Genomic DNA, 26,983 nt, shown 5'->3' with positions numbered 1-26,983 from the left:
TTACTCCCTTTTCAGTAAGAAAAGGGAGTACAATAAGTGTGCAGGCTCCTGTTGGATAACATCATTTTTAAAATGTTTCAATACCACAGTACAATAAGACAATTTCCATTATCACTTTGCAGCTGCAGCTCTGCACTGTTGAAATATGGTTTGTAACAAGACAAGGACACTGACTCCACTTATCTCCCACTGCATCATCATCTGGAGATCATGTTACTGCTCTTCACACTGAACGGATTCCACACTCTGCTACTCAGCAATCAGGCCAGTTCACCACATCCTCTGCATGCACCATTAGGCCCTCCTCACAAAATACCAATACACCAACCGCCACTTTGTTCATTACATGCACCCTCTTGAAATATCCTGCCACAACGGTGCAGATAAGCCCTGTTCTGAATCTCATCTGCGAGAAACTGCTTTTTGACACTTTGGAAACATCCTTTGCCTCACAGATTCTGCTGTTTAGAGGAAATGTGATTCAATATGCAAGATGACACAGTCAGAACAATCAAACAAACTCAACTAAGACTGAAACCAAAGAAGAAAAAAAAACCTCAAACCTTTCAGACTTAGCACTGACTTCCTGCACAGTCGTACTTGTGCCTCAGAGAAAAGCTGCAGAATGCTGAACTAAATAAAAAAAAACATAGCAGTATTTAGCACCTCATTTGCTTCAGTTCAATCCAATTGTAACAAACATAAAAATCTTTTCCTGAGTTAGAAGGTTACGAGTTGTTTTCTTGAAAAGCCACTGCTGTGCTCTATCCAAAATTACAGTGGTCTGTTTTTGGCTCCTGGGTGCCTTTAGCTCTATCCTGTCTTTGTGAAAAAAAAAAAAAAGCATAACTCATCAGGAAACAAACATTATATAAAGGGAGAGGAGGGTAGGTAGAGCGCTCACATGAAAGGCAGCCGGGCACAATCACAATGGAGAATGTACACAAACAGCAGGCGGTGGGGTTGGGAACGTGAGGTTTCTCTGGGACTGTTCTGGATTATACATGAACTCTGAGAAACACCTTAAGTAGTTTGCCACCTGCTGAGCTATGAAGCCAGAGCTATTTATTTCAAAACATTCGGCAGGTCTGAATAAGTAAACTGGAGGAACAGCCACGTCTAGACACCTTTAAAGGAATGAGAAATACAGTGCCGAAGACCTGGCCTGAACTTGAACGACTTTGGACCTGCTAATGCAGAGTCATTATCCTTAACAGGAGGAGTGAGAAGATAACAGCTTCACCACAGCTGGACTAATGTGACATATATACTGACTTTCAAGTTTCCTGAAGTTGCACCTGGTCCACCCCCTCCACAAATCACACTGACTGCTTAATGTGCACAAATTCTCCTCAATGTAGATGCACTGAAGAGGTGGGAAGGTCTACAGTAGGTGCTGGAAACCTGCACTCTGAGTGGGCTTTAAGTGCCTTCTGGTGAGACGTTTACTTAAATTGACTTCCAATTACCACTTATATCATGCATCAATAGCCAGAACAGCTCATACAAGGGTACTAACTGTACACTATAACTGCACACATACCTGGCATCAATCATAATTTAGCAACGCTTCACTGCATTCTTTGAGGTTCCCACACTTTTTATGAAGTCTCTCAGGGTGAAAACAACAATAAACCTACAATAAATCATACATGCTGCCACAGAAATATCAACACAACACATAAAAACAGAAATATGATATGTAAGGAGAGGATGATGCCATTAGAGTCCAAAAAATAGTGCAAATTGTGCTCTCACTCAGCACCCCAAACAAATAAATATTTAGCCAACCAGAGTTTGATTAATTGAGGTGCATACAGGAATCAAATCACACAAATCATTTTTTCTTAATTGGGTTAACTGCTTTATGGACGCTCTTTTATCATCACAATGTTTACTTACCAATATAAGTACTGTGGTGTCAGGGCTGAGTGTTGCCTTCTCCACCTGTTAAATATCCGCGCACTCCTCGATAAAAACGCACAAGCAGTTCACCTCAGCCTGAAGCAGACTGGCTCCAAGATGAGAACAAAACTAAGCAGAAAGCAGTTTGCTCCGTCAGTGTTACAGCGGCGAGGCAGCGATGGAGCTTCTGTGGTCCCCTGGCTCTTGTTTTCTCTGTTGTTTCACGCGTGAAGATGGCACGCAGGAACACCACCTGTGGCTGCGCGCGCAGTGGGATCACTGGGATGAGCTCGCGGTGCCATGTGCCGTCACCAAAATAAATGGTTTGACACAGGCAGCAACCCGGGGCGTGTCGCATCAGAAGGGAGGGAGGAGAGGGGGAGGAGAGGTGAGGAGAGGAGGGGGTGGACGGCGCCGCAGTGATAATTGAGCCATTTATCCACAAAAAATGCTGCGGCTGCGTTTTGTGTCCGAGCGCCACCTGCTGACGGAGCAGAGCAACGCCAACTAGGTATAACTAGTGACGTAGTTTACCTTTATGTCCTTTTAACTTGTTACTTAATTGCATTCACGTGGCATCACAGGTGTAATTGTGTGGTTTGATGAGATGGCATGTATTAAAAACCGCTGTGGGCGGGAACAAAACTGTCTTTCTTTTTGTAGCAGCTGAAGCACAAACGGAAAGGGGACCAAAACATGAACTATTCATAAGGATACGTTACGTCCTTTAAAGGATACGTTCACAATTTTCCTTTATGTCCTTGAACAATAATCAGGTGACCAAATAACCAATGACACATGTTTTTCTTGCTGCAGTCCTCCTTCTGTACGAAAATGTATTTTAAAAAGTTTATTTGAAGCTAATATGAAGCTTCAGCCATCCAAATGAGTCAAATCAAGTCAATATATTTGAAAGTTACTGTCTTTTTGAAAAATATAATGTATTTGACTGAATCAGACAGCTGAAGCTATATTATTTTAAGATAAACTTTTAAATACATTTTTGCTCATAACGAGGACTGTGGATTTTGTCCCCCATCACTTACATTGTAAGCCTGTTTGGAGATTTTATAATGACCAGTATAAACAGGAAGAATGGTTAAAAGAAGCAAACCTGTTTCAATGTTCATATGGGCATCTGAATATTGTTTTAAGTTAGACTTGAAAAATTGTGAACCTGTCCTTTAATCTCATGTATCGTCTTGTTTTATTACGTTTTTTAATTAAATTATTATCTTGAACAAATATTTTACATATTTTATATATTCTATATTCTATATTATATATTAAGTCACATGAAAGACTCACTGTAACGTCTTACAATGAACCTGACAATTCACAATTTAAAAATTATTTCTAATGTAGCTATATCTTTTGAGATTACCATTTTTCATTTCTGATAATTTTTTTCCCATTGGAGTATTTTAAAACTGTAGCGTTACCTCTGTGTGTGTGTGTGTGTGTGTGTGTGTGTGTGTACAAGAACAGGAAACTTTCTTCAGTATCACTCTGTAATGTTTAATTGCTTTAAAAAAATGCGTACCATACATATAAGATACATAGTTTTATAAGCAAATATATATTATACTTTCAAATTTGATAAAAGGTTACAGCCTGTACAATCATCTTCTGTGTCTACTGCACGTGATTCATTTTTACAGAGAAATCATGAATAAATCATAAAAAATTGCAAATGACTTCATGATAGGGGTTTTTAATTAGGTTTAGAAAGCTCACACTTGGTTGCACTGGCACAAACATAAGTGAATTCTGAATACTGTCGTCAACGTGAAAATGTTAACCCTGTAACTAAAGCAGAGAAAACATTATAAAAGCAGTAGTAGTAAACATGGCAGAAATACAATGAACTGAGAATGTTTTAACACAGACATGTCATAAAAGGTTAGATTTGGCACATACAGCAATACTTTAAATATGTCAGAAGACCATTCGCTCATCTGCTTTGGAGGCATTATCTAGATTACATACTCAACACACCTGATCTTGTACAACTTACAGAGATCTGAAATTGAATTTCAGAGCAAAGCAATTTCCATTACATCTCAGAAGACTATCTAATTTCTCTTTTTACTTTCGTCATCATGAAGGGACAGACTCCAAAAAAGAAAAATGCTGCATTGAATAAAAAGAAACCAGTACATGCCTTAATTATTTTGTTCCTCTGAAAAGCCTTGTGGAAGGCTATAACCGTATCATGACGTGTCTGAACCCTTGCTGTTCTTTACTTTAAGCACATGTCTACAGATGTTCATGTTGTTTCCTCAAACTGCCCAGGGTATTTTCAGAGATCTGAAAGAAAATCTGGGGGAGACATTTTACGGAAACATTAATCGTCCAGCGAAATACCAGAAAAATGTGCCATTCTAATTCAAAATTCTCAGCAGTGGTTTGTTATGGCACTGTGGTGACAAAAGGCTGAATGCAGCATCATACTGTATCAGGAACTTAGAAGGAACAGTGCTGTTCACTGGGAAGGAATGCAAATTTCCTGCAGCTGCAAATAGTTGTGGAGCAAAAAAAACTCCATTCTTTGCAACTGAAACAGTATCATCAGCATTCAGTCTTTCCTCTGAGATGGTGTGTGTGAAAACGCCAAGTCCCAGAGCAACACACACACACACACACACACACACACACACACACACACACACACACGTGTACTCATGCGGGGAGGTGAGGTGAGAAACCACATAATGTCCCTGTCTTCACCTCTGTTCTGGGAAACAGAGTGAACATGCAGGCCTGACTAAAGCAGGTTTGGGAGTGTGGTGGGATGAAGAATGCTGGGGTGTCAAAAGCAGGATCTGCTGGAGTGAGCTGGAGTGATTGGTCGGGTTCATAAGAATCCAGGTGAATGAGGGCAAGCAGGAAGTGAGGAAGTCAAACTGGTGCCACATAATTCCCGGGAAAAGTCCCAAAAGCATGAGTCCGTTCTGACGTACCTGTGGAGAGAGAGGAAACAAAGTAAATGAACGCACACATTTCAAAACAAGAATAATGTACAGTGTAACCTGCAATGTTTTATAATGTCCACTAGAGGGCAGGCTTACATAACACTAGACAGGATTTTTGAGCATTTAAAGTAAATGCTTCACCCATTATGTCACTTTATAGCTTGTGTACTGTTTTATAAATAAAATCCCATAACTTTTGCCTCATGTAAATAATGTATTTTTAGTGATTTTCAGTGATTTTCTGATGAGGTATCAGTCCCTCACATCAAATAAAACTACTTTGCTGGACCCATTGATTTACAAACTATTGACTGGTAACAATTTAAAGGGAAAAAGCTGAATGAATAAGTGGAGAAACAAATGCAGATGCTCAGCCAGTGAGTAGTTTGATGAGTACGAATATCATATGAATCATATCTTATGTCCTTCACAGTCACCAGAGCTCAACCCAAAAGAACACATTTGGGAGATTTCCCATCACCATCATCAAAAATACCAAATGAGGGTGTTTCTTTGGAAAAGTCGATTAGAGTAGAGATCCATAGACTTTGAAAACCAAAGAGCTTCAAACTGTTCTGACATCTTGTGGTGGACCAATACCTTACTGACACACTACCACTGACTTGGTTTTTCCTTTAATGTGTCACCCATCTGTATGTAACATCCCACTTCAGTGTTCTGTTTCCACAGGACATACATTGAGGGATTGATAGTTTATTTCTTACCTACAAACCAGCCATCATCACATTTCTCCATCACTTGTACAACATCTCCTTCTCTGAGCTCCAACTCGTCTGAATTCTGTGGTTTGTAGTTATAAACAGCTTTATATCTAAGATTGAGAACACGAGGAAAAAATGTCAAATCTCCTGAGTCACAAATCCACCAAAGCTGCAACACTTTATCTAGGCTGAAACAATGTGGATTAGCTTGAGACGTACGGTTGGCGTTGCACCACTGTGGAGCCAGCCTTGTTTGGCACATGTGTTGGCGGGAGGGAGTTGACGTGTGGATTAGACGGAGCAGCTCGGTTTGTTGTTGCACCCTAAAAGAATGGAAACCTTATGTCAGGCATTATGAAATAAGGAATGATGAGCAACATTCCTATCATCACTCAGGCAACACAAACACAAACACCATGGGTGTGGACATGCAGTGACCTGTGAGGGGTCAGTGTGTCTGGGAGTGTTCGCTGTGGTGGCTCCTGCTCTGTGCACTGATGCTGACGACTGAGTGATTGGTGAAACAGCTCTACCCGCAGAGCTCTGGTTAGCTGAGTGTGTCCCACCCCAGTGGCTGTTCTGGTTGGTGGGTGAAGCAGTTGTGGAGGTATTGTGGGGCCACCGATAGGCCGATTCTTTGGGTACGGTTGTCTGGGTGGGGGAGCGTGACTGTGAAGTCGGGCTAGGAACAGGTGAAGACGGCTTCAAGGGGGAGTGCTCGGGTTGGGGGCTGAGGGAGGTGGGGGTGAAAGGGGACATTGGTGACCGCAGGCAGGGTGAGTGGAGTGGACGTCCTGGACTCTGGGGTCCAGGGGAGATGGGAGACATGGGGCCCGCTGGGTAGTCGTCTGTGGAGTATTTGGTGCGGGGCATCTTGTTGACCTGAACATAAGTGGCGGGGAAGATGCCACTCCGGTTGGTCCCTGAGATCCTTCCCTCCAGCCACTTGTCGTCAACACGCCTGGTTATGCTGATTATCTCACCCTTAAGAAAAAAATTGAACAGAATTTAGAAAAAGTTAAGTATTAAATATAATTTCCTAAAGCATGATTAACTGACAAACACAATATACAATGAGAATTAAATACTAAATACTATTAGGCTGTACACATCCAAGTAATCAGTCAATTCTAATCCCTTTCAAAATGTAATATAAATATTTCTAAATCTGCTCTAAGGAGCTTTTCACTTTGGTTGCTTGGAGTGGAAATATTGAAAAAACTTGAAGGGCTTCATTACTCAGATTTCATATAAACGTGCACTGCCCTGATCTAAATTCCTTCTTTGTACAGTTAAAGAGATGTTATCCCATTCAGTTATCTCTCTAATGTTTTTCATCTCTCCCCTATGTGTTTTCTTGTTGAGAGTTAGATGAGACGACTGATACCACTCTCATGTCTGAGTGATAAATTAAGCTACAGCCAGCAGCCAGTTAGTCACCATCACCAGGTTGTTACTGCAGTTTTTGGTGGATTGAACAAATTAGATAAAATATGTTAACGAGTGAGCTTTAGAGGTGTTAGTTGGCAGTTAAGCTAAGCTAACATGCTGCTGCTGGTAGTTTTATATTTATTGTACAAATGTGAAAGTGGTGTCAGTTTTTTCATCCAGCATCAGCAAGAAAGCAAATAAGTGAATTTCCTAAAATGTCAAACTATTCCTTTAAGTGCTGATAAGATTTCCAGCCAAACTAACTGGTAATACAAAGGAGAGAAAGAATGCTACTCTCAGTTGCAGCTCCAGTTTTTAGCTCTTATGGTTGATAGAGCAGTTTGTATGTTTACACATATTCCTTGTCTAATGCAGTGTTAAATACAGTGACACATTAGTTGACATGAACCATAATGACACTCACTTTACGAAAAGAGAGTTCAACCGGAAGGTCGCCGTTAAAATTAAACAGAGCCACAGCTTCCCCATAGTCCAACACCTGTAGAGTGGGAGACTTTATAGGTGTCGGCTTCTCTGAAGGAGGCAGAATCTATGAGGGACAGAGGGAAGAGATATAAGCCAGTATCACAGGGTTTTGATTTGACATGGTCAAATTTGAGATATGAAGAAAGTTACCTCCACATAGGTTGTAGGGAAAATGCCAGCTCTGCCATGATGTTCTCCTTCAAACCAATTGTTGTCTACCTTCCTGTGGATGTAAACAATGTCGCCTTTCTGCAGTGTGAGCTCCCTGAAGAGAGGACAATACATTAATGGAAATTCAATTAAGATACAGAATCAAGAGCAAGTTCAAAGTTCAAAATGTATCAAATGAGCATTTTGAAGACAACTTGAACTTCAGTCTTTAGGGCTTTAAATCTAATATTGGTATAATGTTATCTTTTCTTTCAGAAGTGTAGATGGCCTTGAAAGAAAGGAAAAGGCTTATCTACTGTATGATATCAGCTCCTAATAGTAACTCACTTGGGTGACTGAGCCTGGAAATTGAACTTGGCTCGCGCTGCTTTCATCTGGAAAAACAAATAAATTAATCAGTGTTTCAGTGTAAGATTTTTAATATGTGAACTATTCAGAATCCCTTCGGACCCCCCTCCCCTCCAAAAAATCAGCTAAAAACCACATAACAAAATAATTTCTTTAGTAAAACTTTCCAACCTTTTTAGGTAAAAAGAAAGTCATATGTACATACCTTCTTCTCCTCTTTCTTAGGAGAGCGCTCCATGGTTTCATTTGCAGGAGAGAGACGTTCTACTGTGGAGCAAAGTGAAGGAGCAACAGTATGAGTGGAGTATAAAATATGCACTTTTGTTCTGCACTTTTTGTTCTTGAAGCACAGCCTCACCAACTACCTTAGTTCACAAAATCATTCAGGCTGGCTCCCTCTAGACCAATTTCCAAGAAAAACAATGGGATAATGCTAATCTTTAATCAGGTCTTCCGAGTTCCACTTCCTATTTTTCTGGGCTTCCTCCCCACCCATCTACAGCACCTTCTATAGGAAAAAAACTGCAAACGCTTTCCATGATCGCATCAACCTCATCTAAAATGTGAAATGTCAGTGCAAGCAGACAACATAGGCAATGAAAGAGAATCATGGGACCATCAGAATATATTAGATTACTAAAAGCTTTCATCAAATATATGCTGCCTGATTCAGTGAGCAGCCTGGTCATTGAGAGCAGAACATGTCTTGCGTTGTGTCAGTGGGTTTAAGAAGGAGGAGGTGCTGTATTCACAACCAGGACTCACAAACAGTATGGATAGAAATGGACTGTAAATGAACAAAATCACTTATCAAAGTCATGGCAGAGATGGTGGGAAAATCACAATGTGCATGTGTGGGCTACAGAGCCAAAAAGGAAGAAACTTCATATTTACCATATGTGGGAGCGGAGGCTGATGATGGGCCAACAGAGTGATGGAATGGCTGCTTTGATGCTGATGAATTGCTGAAAAAAATTTTTAAAATATAAGCTTGTTATGTTTATATCACTGTCACTCTGTCAGCCAGTCAGGAGGAGAGTTTCCAGTGACATCAAACACACATTCAAAGAAACAATATAGAAATACTGTGAGACAGCATGTGTGGAGTTTTCCTGCAGATTTACTGTACAACACATCTGGATGCAGCTGCTGGTTCTAATACACTGGACGGAGATGAGACAAATAATCAGGCAGCTACAGGGACAGCTACAGTGTGAGTCATGTCCTTACCCTTGAAGATCTGGTTTAGATAAAGTTTGGAGGTTAAAGACTTTTGTCTCTAAACGGCTCTGCGGCCCTGAAACTTCATTCATGATAATCAGAATCATGAGTCTAGTTGATTCTTTGTTATAAATTAATCCAGAACACAAACCCTCCTGTCTGCCTTCCCTTGAACTCATTTGCATATTTCCAGACAGTCTTTTTTGTATTTCAGTGTTTGCAGCTGGATGACCACAGTCAAAGAATATGCCTAGATAACAGGAAGCAGTAAAAAAACCTGACAGTTTCTTGCCACTTTATGTTGTAACTTCACATGTCCTTAGCAACAGACTCTCAATAAAAAACATCCCAGCCAGAAAAGGTCAAAACCCATGAACTCAACTTAGCAAACAACAGCGAGAATCGTCCAAGAATGCATTACACACATGGTGAGCAATGTGGAATGCTGTCTGCTGTCTGAGGTAACAAACACTGTACTTGAACTTGTTAAAGTTCAACAGCTTCCTGACAGAGTGTTCAGCACCAGAGAGTCACCTGATCAGCTAACAGGTACCCTGCAAAGTATTAATGGCTGTTATTGTCCAATCACAGCACCGGGTTTCTGAACACAGCAGGAAGCAGCGGGTGGGAAAACTACAACTCGGTTACCTGATGAAGCAATAGCAAAGTGGATTAAGATGCTGTGTGTTGAGCTCAGAGGAGGTCTGTTATGTGGTGACTGACCCAGGCCTTTCCATTAACCTCTCCTGCGTGCAATGTTTATACCATGCCTCTCTATTATACAGACTCACGATGAAAGAAGGAACTCTGTAAGAACTGTTAAAAATCTTCCACAGTCATAATATTTTAAATACGACTATCTTGACTTTCTCAATTGTCTTGGCAGTCTACTCGCCCACTTGTTGGTGGACAGATCATATCACTATAACAGTAACGCAGACAAAACAATAGCTATGCCACAGCAGCTTTGTACAAAGATGAATTGCAAAAAGTGCCAAAAAAATCTACTTTTAGCAGTCACAAAAAAGAAAAACTGTATACTTTGAATAAAATGGTGCATGCAGTGAAAACTTTAAAATCTTCTTTTTTTTATCTTCTTTTATGTTACTGGCAGGTAATATTGGTATGAATTACATCACAATGTGCAAAAATGTGCAATATGTTGTAGGAAAACACATCTTCGACAATAAACATATGAAGTGTCAGTTAAGTTGTCATAACCTGCTGAATATCCCACAGAGCAATCATATTCTATATTTTGCCTTCTTCAGTAAAGTTGTCACTGACCTGTAGTTTGTAGTCGCAGTCTTTGCAGCAGCCACTGGATCCCTGCCTCTGGCCTCCTAAAAGTAGAGTGAACATTAAACACAGCTTGTTCCTTGCAGCCTACTGTATCTCACAGCTTGGAGGAAATCTCACAACAACTCAGGCGAAGTAGAGGTGCTGACCACTCCCAGAGGAGCAAGATATCCCCTGGGTCCTATGCTCCTTGGTCTAAAAAACAACACCACCACTCATGATCTGTCTGAGCCGTCGGTGATTTCAGTAAAATTATAGCTCATGAAGCAAATGTAATCACACAAAAATTAGGAATAGCACAAGAATCAACATTTTTTGGCAGGTTTATACCCAAGTCGTTCTCTAAAACAAGCACTGTTCTAAACTACATTATCAAGAAAATTGATTTCTACCAGAGATTTGAAGGAAATTGATATTTTGGCAGCCGGATTTACACTTGCTGAGGTGGGCGGTGGGAGGGGGGGGGGGGACTAGCAGGCAGGTGATTTAGCAGATCAATCAAAGTGCAAGACAGGCAGACGATTCTGGGAGCTGTCATCCAGGTCACAGAGGAAACACAGCAAACATGGTCAAAGCTAGCAAGCAGGGTCTCACTGAGACACGCAGCCTTCATCGGGAGTGGGGGAGTAAAAGGTGCAAGTGGGAGAGGATTCTGCTAGATTGGTAGGAGGGATGCGTCAGCAGAGAGATTCAGGAGGGGGGCTCAGTACCTCACCCCGGCCTCGACGCTGCTTCTTCTGGGAAAGTCTCCTCTCCAGGCCCTGGATCTCCGAGTCCAGCTCAGCCTCGAACCGACTCAGCTCAGAGACTAGACTGGCCTGAGCCCGAACAATGTTGGAGTTGGAATGGCAAAATTAAAACACTAATCCACTGTTCTAATACAAGCTAATGGTGTCCCTTTTTAATGGTTAAAGGTTAAAGGTGAATACTCGATAGAGTGAATGCAGAAAGACAGAAGCTGAAGTGCTGTCAAAGCTGCTCACCTCAATTGAAGGGGACTTGGGTTTCTCAGGCTGCTTCTTCGGTGCCAAATGAGTCTAAGGACAGAAAAATGACACAACATTGTTATTTATTTTGTTCACAGACGCCTGCCACCATTTCAGGGAGCTTTTTTGACCATGTGTTTAGGCTTAAAAAATACATACATTCCACCTATAATGCTGTAAAAGTCAGTTTGCTTGAGTTTTCTAATATCATACAGTCTATAGTTTATCCGTCACAAAAAATGTGTCAAGAGGGATTTAGGATCAACTGACAGCAGACTGCCACACATAAATGTGGACAAAAAAAATTTCTGAAGGGTTTGGACAGTTCTCTTTTAGTTCAAAACAACTGAAAATGTGATGAATATAAATCATTTATCTTTATCTTTTATCTGGTCAGTTTCAGCTCAAAATTTTGTTCAATACAATGAATTGAGTTTTCAGGACAGACAGAGAGTCATTTTAGCTATTTAAATGATCTTGTAAAATTCTTAAAGATTCGTTGTGGTTATATCTTAGATCCATATTACCCCATATTACTATGATCCATATTTTAATGTAAGTCATTTAACTAGGCAGCTAAAACTGCTCCCATGATCTGATCTGAACAGCCGTTTCTATCAAGTATAACTATAAAAGACCCCCTGCTCCATTTTCTGTTTTTTTGTTTTGTTTTATTTTGTGAAACCTTGGCTGAATGTGTCTCTCTGTCTGCCCAGGCCTCAGTTGGGAGTCATCTTCACTACAATCACAAAGTATAATGTCCCTGTGAAGCAGCACAACACCTGATATGGTCTGTGCGCCGGTTTTCTAAACGCTGTCCAGGGGATAGAACATTGGCTGCTGTCATGAAGAGGAAATGAAATAAGTTGCCATGCTGTGAGCCATTATACACCACAAGAGGTTAACACCATAATGCGGATCACAAGACACCTCAGCTCCCGTGGGGGAGTGGAAACAAAGATTCCTTTTCTTCACAAGCGCAGACACAAGGCACAATATGCACCAGATCTGGGACATTGTTGCTGGAGCCATTCAAAAAAAACTTTAGAGACATCGCTCTCAAACTCACCAGGGGTGTTTAAATACAAGGACACGCAGAGTATACAAAGAGCTACAGAATACACAAGACAACCCATCAAAACTCTAGTGGTAAATAAACATTCAGTGGAAAAGTTACAAGAAAGACTAAGATCGTGCCTTTGCTTGTCTGAAAAGCTACAACAAATGAATGAAATCTGGAAGCCCTTTCAATAAAAAAAAACAGGCACATCTGGTGGTAAACAGCAGGTACACTGTGGAATGACCACACTCACAAGTTATTAGTTACTTCGCGTGAGAAGATGAAACATGAGGACTTTGACTATAATCCTTAAAGAAAAGGTGCCTGTCCTCAAACCTGTTCTTGAACCCCACACTGGGAAAAACAGTGCCAGCCAACACAAAGGATTTCAATGACTAGAGCCAACAATGCTGGAAAAATTTAGAGGTTAAAGAATCATGCAAAAACTTTTTTTTTTTTTGCAGGAATCAGTGTGATACCAGCTTCTATTTTTGAATCTGTGTGTGTGCGTGAGGGCGTACCTGGCTGTGGACCTGGCTGTGGCTTTCAGAGGCGGTGCTCTTTCCAGGCTCAAAGTCGAATATGCTCTTCGGCTGAGGGTGCTGTTTTCCCAGATCTGACAACTTATCTACATCCTCGCTCCTGAAACATAACACCCCAGCACACACATACACACACACACACACACACCATGGACAGCAACTTAATCGTGGCTTCATTGTTAGTGCATGTAACAACAAATCCAAACTTGTCCGCCCCACACGTTTCCCGCCACTGCGGGAGTTTTGTTTGGTATTCACATAAGATCTGCAGTCTTTATCTGCTGTGAGGAATAAATTCAGGGACATTTCATTCCAGTGTGCATTCTAGTTGGAAAAACAGTACATTGATTCACTGCTAAATCTCCTTTACATTTCCAGAATTTGCACATGAAATTATTTAATTTCTTGCATCTTGCATGATTTTTGGGATGCATGTAAAGATATGTTTTTCACAGTGTCAAACTAAGTAAGTCTAATCTGATGTGTTTTTGTGAATGATATGTTTTGATCTGTATATTTAGTTTTTTTTGTTACTTTACTACTTATTACTTGGTCTGAGAGTGTTTCAAAGTGGTCACTTAAAGCAAGAAGAGCTCATGTTTGATCCTTGGCTCTGGGCCTTCCTGCATTCATGTTCACCCCACGAGCCCCTTGGGTTCAGTTTCCTTACTGCAGTGAAAAAGCATGCAACACAGGTTGACTCAAGACTTTATTAAACTGCCCAAGGGTGTGAATATGACTGACTGTCAATCTGTCTGTGCGTGCCATGTGATGGACTGGAAGTTTGCCAGCCTTCTCTACAGTGCTTGCTGGGATATTATTGACCCTGGAGCAGCTACAATAAATCAGTATAAACTCACCAGTCTGGTAGGGCTCCATAAGGTGTTAGTTTGAAGAGATTATTGTCTGCTTCATTGTTTCCCTCTGTGTTGGCAGATAACTGGAGCCCTGTGGATCAGTGCGGTTTTAAGTAAAAACTGATTATGTAACCGAGCAGGACAACAATGTGGACTTTGATGGCAGATTCACTTACGTTCGGCTGACCACCTCTCTGACTCTTCCAAATCAAGTTCTGAAAAAAAAGTACAAAACAGGCCTATTTTAGACTTCATAAAAATGTAGCTCTTTCTTGATAATTCAATTTATACATTTCTTCCACATACTCTGATATTCCTTTAGAGTACGAGCAGATTTGTCTTAGAATCAGACCTATTAGTAGTAGTAGTAGTAGAGTAGTATTATGAGCAAAATGTAAATGTAAGAATTATGCAGAATTTAAGTGTCTTTTTTATTTTATAGTTTAAACTATAAAAAGCCATATTTTGATGTTTTGTAAAATGATCATATGTTTTGAATATAACAGTATAAGTATAAAGAACAATATCTTCCTCTGAAATGTAGTGCAGTAAAATGGAAAATGTTAAGTCAAGCAAGGTACCTCAAAACTGTACATAAGTACACCACTGTATACTGTATCCACTCAATAAGCTTATATTCCAGCACTATTATTCTTGATCCATGACTGCTTCATATCCTGCCTTTGCTCTGCCAGAGATCATCAACAGCACCTCAGTAAAATTAGGCACAGCAGAATTTTCAGGCATGTTCACATGATAATGCTGTTTAATAAGATATAGATCCTGCAGAGAGTTGAAAAGATTCACCTCAAACAAAATGAATCCAAAGCAATCAACTGAAAAAACAATCTCCAGTCGTGCTGCCAACCCCACAAATAACAGGGAACATGTTTCTATTACGCAACTGGTAATAGAGACAAATGAACAGCTATGGCTCAGATAAGAATCAGGATTTTTATCAGAGCTATAAAAGCAGAAATGACATAAGACTTTCGGACTGTTTAATCATGTCTGCAATAATCTGCTTGCTGGATCGCCTCTGTAGTGCCTGACAATGACAGAGAGGAATTCTCTCTGGAGAAAGTGTGCGAGAGGAGGAGGAGGAGGAGGAGGAGGAGTGTTCTTACCCTCTGGCTTCTTGTGAATCTGTCTGAACATGCTCTTGTACCAGTCTCTGGGCTTGTTCACACTCTGGTATAAGAAAAGAGGGGAGGCACAGAAAGTAAACAAACCTGACGAATTAGACTTCGAGAAATACAACACACCAGTCATAGCAAGAATGTCAAAAAAAAAAGTCAGTTTTAACCGACATAGGATGCAATGTTTGTTGAGGATGTATGCCAAAAAAAAATGGCAATAAATAAATAAATAAATAAAGCAGTGCGTTCTCTGTCTTACTGATCTCGAGGCAATGGGCATCCCTGTCTCATCCACCGGACCGATTCCTGAAAACTTGATAAGTCTCTCTTCTCTGGTGGGAGTCCAGCTACGTGGTAGAGTGGCAGCGGCCTGGACGCCATTAGACAGCCCCCCTGAGTTACACAATCACAAGAATAATATTTGAGTAATTATGTCCAATTATCAGATTAAATCATTAATCATAGGTGATTTCAGTTGAAGTATAAGAGCATTAATCTGCTTTATATTACATCTCATGAGACTCAGAGACGTTTCCAACCTCACATTCACATGAAAAACAATAAATCACTCTGATTATGTCCTCTCCCAATTTAAATTGGCCCTTAAATGAATATCCTTTTCCTGGAAATGTGTTTTCGCTGGAACAACCCAGCAGTCTTAAAATTCACAATCTTACCGTATGATTGTGAGGGGCCATAGTATGATCCAAAGCTGAGAGTTGTTGGGCCACTTCCATTCACCTCTGTTGCCTTAAGAAACAAAGAATAATAAAGGCCACATCAGTCCAAATACAAATATCTCAGTGTACAGTAATTGATAACTGATGGTTATAACATTTCCATGGCAGGAGGTATAACATGTGATGCAATATTTTTCCACAGGGAGGAGCACTTGTTTACTGAATACCATGCACTCAACCTCAGCATTGTTATGACCAGAGTCTCCAGGACATTTCAGTCTGTGCGTACCTTCAACTCCCCAGATGGCTGCCTCGCTGAGCGAAAAGGACTCAGAGGAGGAGTAGGGAGTCCAGGGGAGATGACCACCTCTTGGGTCAGCTCTGGTGAAGTTAGGATCTGCTGACCTGAAGGAACTCCAGGCTCCCTGGAGAAGACAATCCGGGAGCCATTTGGGTTGCCAGCCACTTCCACACGTTGCTAAACAACAGAGAAAATGAGAAATATGGATGAACAAAAACAATGTGTGAACTTTGCTCCTGTCATGTCCTCCTGTTGGCCCTGGGTAAACATCACTCTCCATGGGAGGTCATGTGAACATGTTAGCGGCCCAGCTATTCTCCAGAGAATAACTGGCCTCTGTGGGGGAGCCTCTGATGAAAAGGCCCCTAATTTATTTAAAGCAGGACCAGTGGGAAGTAGTGTTCCACCCACTTCATCATCTCTCTTGCCACAACTGCAGAAAGGCCTCATTCAAGGTGCAGAGAGGGGGCACTGAAACAGGAGAGGACCATTATGAGCCCATTAACTCCCTATTCACCAGGCCTCCCTATTCTGCAGCCAGGGGGTGGAGCTGGGGCCAGAGAGGTTGGGAAGGGGTCGTTGATGTCAACCTCAAAGTCCAGCAGGGCTAGCCGTGGTCTGGTGGTTTCCATAGTGATCTTTTTACTGCCCCCGCCCATGATGGCCAGTCTAGCTCTTCTATTGGAACTATGTGTTTGAATCAGGTGCTTTGGTCCTCTCTGTGTGGTTGCCGGGGATCATGGGAAAGCCCCTCATGCCTTGTGGGGTAACGCTAGAACTGTGATCTGTAGCCTTAACCAAAGGGATGTTGGACTGGACTGACTCGTGTGATATTCGTGAGTGTTTTTCCTGGATTTTTCATGGTTGAATGTGTTTATTCAAGATGTATTTGTTGAACAATTGGTAATGTCAACAATGTGTATCATTAAAAATGGTTTTACCTGAGACTGCATGTGATCTGTTATCCGTTATGTGTGGCAGATATCAAATTCTTGTCCCCAGCATTAAGAATATCTGCAAAAAAAGGAAAACATTTTTATATAAAACTACTCTTTTTTATTTTCATTGAAATATTTCCAGAGCAGCTGCAATATGCACAACCTATCAAGAAGATTAGTCACACAAAAGGGAACTAAAAAAAGAGCTCCACCTCATTGTTAGAGGTAACTATTCTGCAGCACAGGTCACATTCACCTGACTTCTTTTATCAAGTGTACAGATAGAGAATAAAGGACTTTTTATTCTCGACATGTTTTAAGATGTATATAAAATACTTTACTATTAATGATAATTTGTCTGATATGGTTTTTCTACAAAAAGTAAAATTATCTCATTAAAATCCTTAAAATACCATCTTATCCTTCTCCCTCATTAAAAATTCCAAAATCTATGAATATGCAAATGTTTTTAATTTTAGAAGTTTAACTGTTGAACAAAAGGTGTCTCCACCTTCACTGAAAAGTCCATTCAGTGTTTCTGCACTGGAGGCTTCATCATTCTGCACAGTGAAGCTCAAACATCCAACTGAAGTAACAACAGACTAAAGACAATTTTGACTGGAGGGGGACTTTAAGTATTTCTTTATAATGTTAGATATTTTAAAAAAAAACACTCTGATCATTATTTAGAGTTAAATACTCAAAAAACGAATCTCCTTAATCAGATCTGTGGTGTTTGGCATCACATTTTGATTCAAATGTTGCTCTGACTGAAGCACAAGAATGCGTGACATCACATTTTCCTAACAGAGCCTTGCCCACTTCAAACCGGTTAGTAGAGCACAGAAAAAAACACAAATATAGAAATCTCTCATTTGAACAAACCAAAACAGTTCTAACTTGAGCAGAAAATTATGTGTTCATGTACTTCACTGCTCAGGTTAGAAGCTGAATAATAAAACATATTTTCAGCGCCTTTAATCACTTGTGATCTGCAAGAGATGTCTGTGAAATGACCCTAAGAGAAATATTACATACTAAGTTTGTTTTGTAGCTCTTAAATTTCTCTTCTGAATCTTGTGGCATGTCTTTTTTAACCCTTTGAGCTGCAAGTTGAGTTCAACAAAGCACTGTCATAAATCACATTTTACATCCAAGTGGACTTGACAGTGTTCCATTATCCAATCCCACTTCTGTTCCAAAGAGGGAAAGTTAGCGTCACCAACTTTTCCCTGCTTCTAAGGAAAAACCCACCCAAAACAATGAGTATGACTCACATGACCGTCTCACTCTTCCCAGTCGTACACATGCCATAATAAGCTGGACTTGAGGGGCTGGATGATGGAGAAGGTCAGCTACTGCAAGCGGAGACCGGCTCCTAATCAATTGCACCTCAGAAAAACAGATTAGGTCTGCTGTTTCAAACTTCAAAGGCATGGAGGGGGGATGAGGGGGAGGCTGTTTCCGCTCCTGTATGAGGCAGGCAGCTCTCATCTACACTGGCCAAGTGGCCCATAATAACACAGTTGACATTGAAACTACAGCCACCGTGCAACCCTGCATCCTTGCAACCCTGGCCTCTGCTGCTCCCGCAGGACCAACTTGTTGAGTCATTCCAAGTCATATGTTTTTGTTTTTTTTTTAATATCTTTTCCCCCTCACAATATGGTCAATGGTCAGAACCAAGCATATCTTGGGGGAAAAAAAAACATCAGGGTGTCTCTGTTAAAACCAACAATAGGGTTAATTTAAGGATTAGCCTCTTTTTTTTGTCCTGGATCAAACTATGGCTTTGCAGCTTGGCAAGGAAGAAAGTAATGACCAAGTGTGGGCCAGGCTACTACAGGCTGAGAGCTGTCCAACACAATTTGCACTGATGAGTTTTCCATGTGGCATTTGCAGCTGAGCATTAGAGTCTATAATCATTGTGAGCGAGACCAAGAAAACTATATGCACTCTGTGTCTGTGTGCACTAGAAGACAGAGCAGAGCCCATTGCACTGATAGAATCAATGTTCTCCGTCTCCAGCCAACGATGTCATCTATCTGAGTCATCATCTCCCAACAAACTGCGTTACATAATGGGGAAAATGCAGGAACCGGAGGATTGTGTCTGTAACAATACCATTAGTGCTCAGGCATGACAGATAACCTTTCATCTCCCAAAGCAATCACAGCAACACACATAAGCTACATGTGCAAATAACAGCTTAAAGTAATCACAATTTACAATGTGTTTGACATGCTGGTCCTTATTTACACCGGATCTCCCCTCATCAGGTTGCCATTTACTTTTAAGGCCCCCATCACACTGATGACCAAATACCCAGATGAGTAAGTTTCTGGCACTTGTAACAAACACTGTCTCAACACAGGCTTGTTCAATTCAGAACAGCAAACAAAGGAGCTTCTCTCTCACCTCCACACTGCTGCCATTCAGACCTAGACAGCAACTGCTGCAGTCCAAGACAGCTGCCATCTGTTTTTCATATAATATGCACAATTAATATACACTGCACTGCAGTAAGAATGCCATTTATGCAAAAGGATGCAGTGAAAGGAACACTGTGACATCAAGAATTTGACTATGGCTGTAAGCCCTTATTTCCCCTGGGGACTCCATTGATATTCTTGTGTAAATAATCAGATAAAATAGTAATAGACTTTATTTTATTAGAACAATGTGTCGCACTTTGTTTTCAATACATTATTAAACAGTTGACATTGGAACTTCATTCCCTCAGAGGCCCAAAAGCTGAAAAGCTTCTGCCTCATTGATGTAGCATCCTGATGAGTAAGCTCATGTCATAACAGTGTCTCTGTGTCTCATTTCTCTTGGGAGCCAAATCCAACAGAGAAATCCTCCAGCACTGCGTGCATTCCCCCTTCAAGAGCACCAAACACAATCCTACCTAATAAGGAAAAATCAGTGTCGATATCTAGCGAAAAATCCCTGTCCAGAAGTCTGGCTCTCCCTGGGTTTGCTCTGAACGCCCAGTGCATTCTTATGTAATTACTTAGACTCAACAGCGGAGGCAGCTATAAGCTTTCACATGGAGACGAGTTTCAGGATCAGTGTGGTGTGAGTGCCTTGATGTTATCTTTCTGAAAAACGTGGGATTTATAGCCCATGTATCTCAAAGGCTGTGCGATTGAAACCCCCACTAGGTGAAAGGTCCATTATCACCACCAGATCAGTTTTGAGATAGAGGAAAAATACAGAGCCATAAAAGGCCCATGTGCATGTCAGCTGAAGATAAAATGTGACACTAGGATGTTTCTTGCAACCCAGATGTCCTGATTCAGACATGTTTCTGCTCAATGAAAAGGCAGTGCTTCTTATGTCGTAGCCACGATTTGCATTTGGTCAGTCTCAGGGTAACTGAGGACATGCAAAATGAGAATCGGGGGATTGTAGTATGGAAATCTCTGCCTCTACCCCCAGGAAACTCATCCGGTCCCTGGAAGCACTGGGCCAGATGTTAAACTCCGTAAACTGAACCAAAAAACAGACAAACTGATGTAATTAAATTAAAGAGCTTTTTATGAGTGATACATACTTACTGTAAGAAAGCAAGTTACTTAAGTGAGGCATAGGGATTTTTTCTTCTTCTCCTTTTTATCTAAAAGAAGCGGATGAGGAACTGAACTATTATCTGAAGTTGCTGAGCCAGAGCAGACCTACTCAGCAGCTTCAAGGTCGGTGAACTTCACCACACCCCTGTGATTCCTGTGAATCACAATAGGAGGTTTCCACAGCCGGGAATAGCACCACCGCAGTAATCTAATAGTATTACTACAGCAGGAAAAAAATGGTCAAACTTTCAAAATGAGTGAAAACAAAACGATTCACCATACAGCAAGGCCAACTGATGAAAACTGAACTTGCAATGAAGTCAGTATTTCTTAGACCTTATCCACACTTTGCTGCAGTCATCAATTTTCCATCTTCCCTTTCTTCCATAGAAGGATGTGATCGGGCCTGACCTACGATGACCCCCTTCTCCACCACCTCCACCACATACAGAGTGTCCTACATTGTTCTCACTAAGAGCAAGGCTGTCAAGGTGACCACACATACCCTAATGAATTACTGTCACCGTGTTGACCCATGAACTTCTACGATCAGTTGGTGCGCCATCAGGAAAGCAATGATTTGTGGTCAGAGGGAGAATCTTGCTGTCCATAAATCATCTATACATCCAAGTGATGGTAGTGTTGATGAGGCGGGACAATGACTGAAAGTCTTAAGACAAATAAAACTGCCACTTGCAAACAGATCTCCATTCATTAGCACAAGTGCTGACCTTTGCTTCCGTGTGCAGGGTGGTGAGCAAAAGTACAGAGTTAATCATTGACTCCATAAGGTGGGAACTGCTGCACACAGTCAGATGAATGGATCTAAGTCCTGCTCATGTCCATGAAGGAAAGCAACCAAAATATGAGCTCACTGTTTGCTTAAGGCGTTTGTTTTTTTGGGGGGGGGTGAGCAATAACTTGCGTTACATTTGACCTCAAAGACTCTGGTGCAATCTTCAAAAAGTATTAACAGATTTTTATCTTCTCGTGAAGTGCTTATTTCCTGGACATTAACTGAGCAACTTGACTCAATAGACAGAAGAGTTAAGTCTTGTCAAAGCCATTTAGAGGAAAACTAAAGAAATCCTGCCTTGAATAGTCATCAAAAGGCAATTACGAGCACATTTGGTGAATAAATAAAGCCGACATTTATTTCCAAACATATTAAGTGAGTCACTCTGCAGCTATGTAAGAGATGTCAGGGGTCCTGCGAGGTTGATCACAAACCATGCTGCCCCTCTGCAAACTTAGCAGATGTGTGAACACAGATGTAGCCCATACAAGGTCCTGGAGCTGCTAGTTTATGATGTGCAGTTATTGGGGGATACACACATTTATCAGGAGGGAAGTATTTCACCTCCTTGTATGGTGCTCCTCCAGTCTGAGCAACAGGAGGAGTCAGAGTCGGTGTGCTTCTTGTCAATGGAGAGGAGATGTGTTCCCAGGAGGCAATAAATCACAGCCTCTCTCTCTCAGCGGAGCGCCCAGCAATAAGCTGAAATGGTGGTGCAGTTTCATCCGATATTTGCTCCAAGATAATTTCTCATTTGAGTGGATTCATACAAGTGACATTCAGTCAGAGGAAGCATGAGAAAATACACACTCAAAACACAGTACCTAGAGGAAAATCTCACAGATCCTCATGGCTGTCAGCTTGCATATTCAACGCTGAGTGCAGCTTGTGGATATGAGGCCTGGCAGCCAGACCCTCAGTAATATCACAAAGGGAATCAGAGCCGGCGGTGGAAATCACCCTGAAATTAAGGGGAGCTTCCAGCGATGCTTGGACAGTCCCAGAGGCATTAGGCTTACTATCTGGAGCAGGATGGGGAAAATATTCTGACAGTGCAAATGATTTCCTCTTCTGACATTACAGTACATGGTAGCTGTCAGTGCACACACACCTTGTGGGCAGAGCGATGAGGGATGACATGTTGGGAAACACTGCCCACGGTACCCTCTCTCTCTGTCTCTCTCTCTCTCTCTCTCCCTGTGCTCAAGGTGTAACTCACAGCTGCTCTAGCCTCTGGAACTCCCACAGGTCTGTTTCAACATCCAAACTACACGGAAACTTGTTTTTAGGTGCACTGCAATAGCATCCCTCTACTGTAGACACTCCTGGTCTGAGGCACTAATCCTGTGAAGCGGCGTGTAAGCCCTGAGCGGTCAGACAGGTTACTCAACCTTAAAGAAACACACTTGCAAAACAGAATAGCAGACATACTTTTCTACAGTCATAGTGTTTAAGGTAACACACAACAGTGACTTGAATCTGTGTTCCCATGGGAAAGAGCGCACTCACCTTCAAAGTGGCACCAACAAGTGGACTCCCACCTCTTTCAGTCTGCCTCTGCTGTGCACGTAAACCACGCTGCAAACCTTCCCTGCACTTTCTCTCTCTCCCTTGTGAAACTAGACAGGACACACAATCTTTCTCTCTCCCTCTCTCTCTCTCACTCTGTCTCTCTCTCTCTCTCTCGCTCAGTCCCAGCCCTCGCCCTGCCTGCCTCTACAGAGGACTTCCCGGTTGACAGGCATCACCATAGCAACCACTTCGGCCCCCCGTTCAAAAGGCACCCTACTCTTGGCTTGTCAGTTCGGGGCACCTCCTTCAGTGAAGAAGCCCTATTGTTGTGATAAGGTGATATTTCACAGCGCAGGGTTAACGAAAGGGGAATGCAAATAGTTCATCACCTCCACCTCCCTGACACTGCCCAGTGACTGACTCCATGACACCCCCGCCTAACTTTATCTCTACCATGCCTCCCTCTCCTTTTATGTGCGTGTTTATGTGTGTGGGTGTGTGTGTGTGTATATGTGTGTGTGTGTGTGTGTGTGCGTGCAAAGGCCAGGTCTCTGGCTAGCCAAATGCACAAAAGGAGAATAGGAGCTCTTTCTGTTCTAGCTCTGGAAGTGATTCAGACTCATACACCATAGAGTAATGCTGACTTTTCTCCCATGGTCACACACACCACACTAACACCAGAAATACTGTTGAATGTGATGGCTGAAGGAAATATTTTGTCCTTTTAACGGCAAGTTATTCAAAGTAGGAGATGTGGTATGTGTCCAGATAAGTCAATCAGCATTCAAATGCCTTGCTTGAATGTGTCCGGTTTGGATGCTGCATGAAACCACAGAGCAGCAGTCAAACAGGAAACAGGAGCCTATTCTCAAACCCCACTGCTGCAATCACATTCAATACTTGCCTAAATAAAACCAGGATTTCCAGTTTTGGAGCATTCTTTCCAATGAAGACAAACAATTGTAAAACCTGAAATTAACGTGCTGACAGGTTTGTTTTGGCACAGCACCTGAGCTACAAGGTCTGTGCTGCAGGTGTGTGATCCAGTCACCTGCTGCTGACAAACACAGTCAGCGATGCACTTTACTCTCTCAGAGTTCAAGCAATAAACTGAAGACATTTAGTTTAGTCAGTGGTTTATTTGTTTAAACATGCATGCCGTTCCAGCCTGAAACAGAAGGACTCAGCTCTTTTTAATAATTCAGTGGTCTGGCTTGGTAGAGCTAAACTCAGGGCAGATATCCGTTTACTGAGCCTGCACTCCTCACAGGGTTGTTTTTGCCAAACAGTTGAGCCGTTGAACCTGAGGGGCAAGCTTTGCGGCGCAGGCTTCAGGTTGAGGCTCCCCTCATAATCTGTGTCCCGCCGGAGCAGACTTTCACCCTGCTGTGACCACATCTGACGCCCTGTCACTCTGCAGCTAAATGAGGTAATCACGCAAGAGGCGATTGTCGCTTTGGCCCCCGGACTCGACACTTCTCCCACACTGGGTCCTTGTTCACTTTGTCTCAGTGTCTTCACCACACAAAAAACAAGGCTTCATCCTTGCCAGCGTCCATTTTTATTACAGAGAAACATGATCAGGACAGGGCAGGAGGAAACATGCGTGATGTTTTGCCTGAGTCCGTACTATACTGTAAAGGCCAACCAATCTACTTTCACACTGAGTATATGTGCCAGTATGTTACTACAGAGCAACCATGAAGCTCATTAAAAGCCTGACAGCCAAAGATTCCAGCGAGTGAATAAACCATGACATAAATCTGTTATATAATCAAAAACTATATTACTTGATGACTATATAGCCCTGGGCTTGTTTTTATTCCACCTTCTCTCTGTTCTGAGGAAACAAGAGACAGCAAGTCTGTAACAAAATTACAAGATAAAGTTATCATCAAATGAGGATATAACCAGATAGATATGAATCCACAGGTAATCAACCATTACTGTAACCGTGGAGGATGGATAAGTAGGCCTGGACATCATACAGCATGTGTCATTCATACCACTGGTCATGGTATGTCTCCAAGAACAAACACCATAGCATCAGGGTTTATTTTAGCGGTAAACAACATTTTTCTGCTTGGTGAATGTCCCAGGACTTGGAGTCAGACTGTTGGCTGAGGAGGACAAACAATCTGTGGTATAATCCTCCAGGAAGCTACTCCTCTTAGGATGCTTATAGTTTGATGAAAATACCAAATATGGATCCATCTGAGCGAATAAATAAATGACTGAGTACATATATTACTGGGGAATCTGTACACACTCAAATATTTCAAACAACAGCTGAAGCCACAATGTTTCCAGCTTTTAGACAGAGGCCTGATGATAACCATCATCTGAACCACAGACAGTAAAAGATTGGTATCTGTACTACAGCAAAGCCCCTCTCAAATCCGCCCTTTTTCCATAAAACTGCTACACAGTTGCTCAACAACATGAAAAAAAAAACTGAAATAAACTGTCACAACAATGACACAGCAGTGTCCTGTTTGCCACAGTGGTTTCCAGTGACAGACTGAGTGATGAAGAGTAACAGCAACAACATGATGCTCAAATCTGTGTCAGAGGTAATTCCCTTTCAGCTAACAAAACAAAAATGCCAATCACAACTCAGTCAATCTCATGATGTTTTCCTTTGAATTATTAATATTTGCTATCCTTGTGACACTAAGTCAGGCTCTAGTCACAGTGTGAAGTCACAGCACAAGTTGTACAGTACTTACAGACGAGTGCAGGCTGAGCAGTGAGGTCTCCTCAGTGCGGAGGGAGAGAGGAAGTGAATGAAAAAGAAGGAGGGAACCACTGCTGCTCGTCTCTCCCTCCCTCCCTCTTTCTCTTTCTCTTTCTCAGGCCAACAGGGTGTCTTTTATCTTTGGTGAATGATTCAGCGTGGGTCTGAATGTTTGACTGAGTGTCCGTAGGCGTGTGTGTGTGCGTGTGTGTGTGTGCATAGCTTATGTCTCTGTGTGTGTGTATGTGAGCACACATTTTAAAGCTCATCAGGGAGAAGGCGCTCAGTAATAGTTTCCATCCACAGCTGGAAATAATAGAGATTCCCATACAGGCACAAGCTCTGTGGTAACGCCCTTCAGTGTTTTATGTGTGAGGAAAGAAGAGGCCATTTCCATAGCTATCTCAATAAATAGACCTAAGTGATACACATATTATAATAGGAGAGTCTATTCACTGACGTAGGTCTAGATGTTGCGTCTGTCACATTCATGTTGGGCACGATAGGGAGTCTTGAGTGCTTCCTATGAGATCCAGTTGCTAAAGTTGTCATAGTTTTCTCACCTGTCACAGGGTCTATCTGTACATTCAGGAAAGAATACATTTCTAAGCACAAATACACACACATATGCTAAGGACCACACATGCACAAACACTTGAAGGCCTCAGAGAAGTGTCAGTATTTCCATGTTCTGTTCCAGTACCAGGCCCCACTTACTCATCCCATATGAGGGAAACCTTGCAGCAAAGCCAAGAGAAGTAATGCTACTGCTTTCCTTTTTAAGTCCACCGTGTCATCACAGCAGATCAACTGTATCTCTATAACTACAGTGGAAGTGTTTCAGCTTCTGTTAAGCTCCTGAGACATTTATCTGTCTGTTCCTGCTCCTATGTTTCCTTGTCTTGAAATATTAGTCCCCGAGCCAGCAGACGCCTGCTGGATTCCTGCACTGAGTCCAGAAGCTGCTCTCAGCTCTGCCATCCAAGATAAATATTTAACAGCCTGGCTGCAAGATCGGAAATCAAAGGTCGCATCTCTCTCTTTCTCTGGAATCCATCTCCTCGTTGGATCCAGGAGATGACACTGAAGAGCTCCAAGGGGATACCTTGAATGGTTTTCAGGGGAATCCTTAGTTATGGTGAGAAGAGAAATAATAAGTAGCTGCACTTTTTATTCCATCAATGGTCAATAATGTATCTAAACATTTCTACAAACTTAGAAACCATTCTCTGCATCGATTAAGCTTCCATTCCCACAAACCAGAGAACAAAATTTTCTAAAAATATTCTTATATCTCACTTT

At 41.7% G+C, this 26,983-nt stretch overlaps 2 protein-coding genes across 6 annotated transcripts in view; both read right to left on the bottom strand.

Moving 5' to 3' along the window:
- pdlim2 (PDZ and LIM domain 2 (mystique)) overlaps positions 1-2,312 on the bottom strand; it is a 39,022-nt gene extending 36,710 nt beyond the window's left edge. The window contains exon 1 of the mRNA XM_044368186.1: positions 1,903-2,312. The gene's annotated coding sequence lies outside the window, so the exon portion shown is untranslated. The remainder of the gene's footprint in view (positions 1-1,902) is intronic.
- A 1,095-nt stretch (positions 2,313-3,407) lies between these two features.
- Positions 3,408-25,760, bottom strand: sorbs3 (sorbin and SH3 domain containing 3). Of its 5 annotated transcripts, none has more exons than XM_044368152.1 (21): positions 25,674-25,760; positions 17,065-17,137; positions 16,112-16,300; positions 15,820-15,892; positions 15,402-15,535; positions 15,131-15,194; positions 14,180-14,218; positions 14,007-14,094; positions 13,126-13,246; positions 11,542-11,595; positions 11,269-11,376; positions 10,547-10,602; positions 8,933-9,003; positions 8,244-8,305; positions 8,018-8,064; positions 7,670-7,784; positions 7,458-7,583; positions 6,041-6,586; positions 5,822-5,925; positions 5,606-5,712; positions 3,408-4,868 (listed from the first exon to the last, which is right to left on the bottom strand). In XM_044368152.1, exons 2-21 carry the CDS (start codon positions 17,074-17,076, stop codon positions 4,807-4,809), a joined length of 2,178 nt encoding a protein of 725 aa, XP_044224087.1. In that variant the 5' UTR covers positions 17,077-17,137; positions 25,674-25,760; the 3' UTR covers positions 3,408-4,806. The 5 variants fall into 5 exon arrangements, with proteins under 5 accessions (XP_044224087.1, XP_044224095.1, XP_044224078.1 ...); XM_044368160.1 differs by lacking the exon at positions 25,674-25,760 and adding an exon at positions 22,942-23,088 and having other exon boundaries at positions 8,244-8,302; XM_044368143.1 differs by lacking the exon at positions 25,674-25,760 and adding an exon at positions 22,942-23,087.
- Between the last annotated feature and the right edge of the window lie 1,223 nt (positions 25,761-26,983).

The sequence above is a fragment of the Thunnus albacares genome, chromosome 2 (assembly GCF_914725855.1).
Source record: "Thunnus albacares chromosome 2, fThuAlb1.1, whole genome shotgun sequence".
Taxonomy (NCBI): domain Eukaryota; kingdom Metazoa; phylum Chordata; class Actinopteri; order Scombriformes; family Scombridae; genus Thunnus; species Thunnus albacares.
Note: the sequence above shows the minus strand (reverse complement) of the source record. Positions and strands in the feature narration are given on the sequence as shown.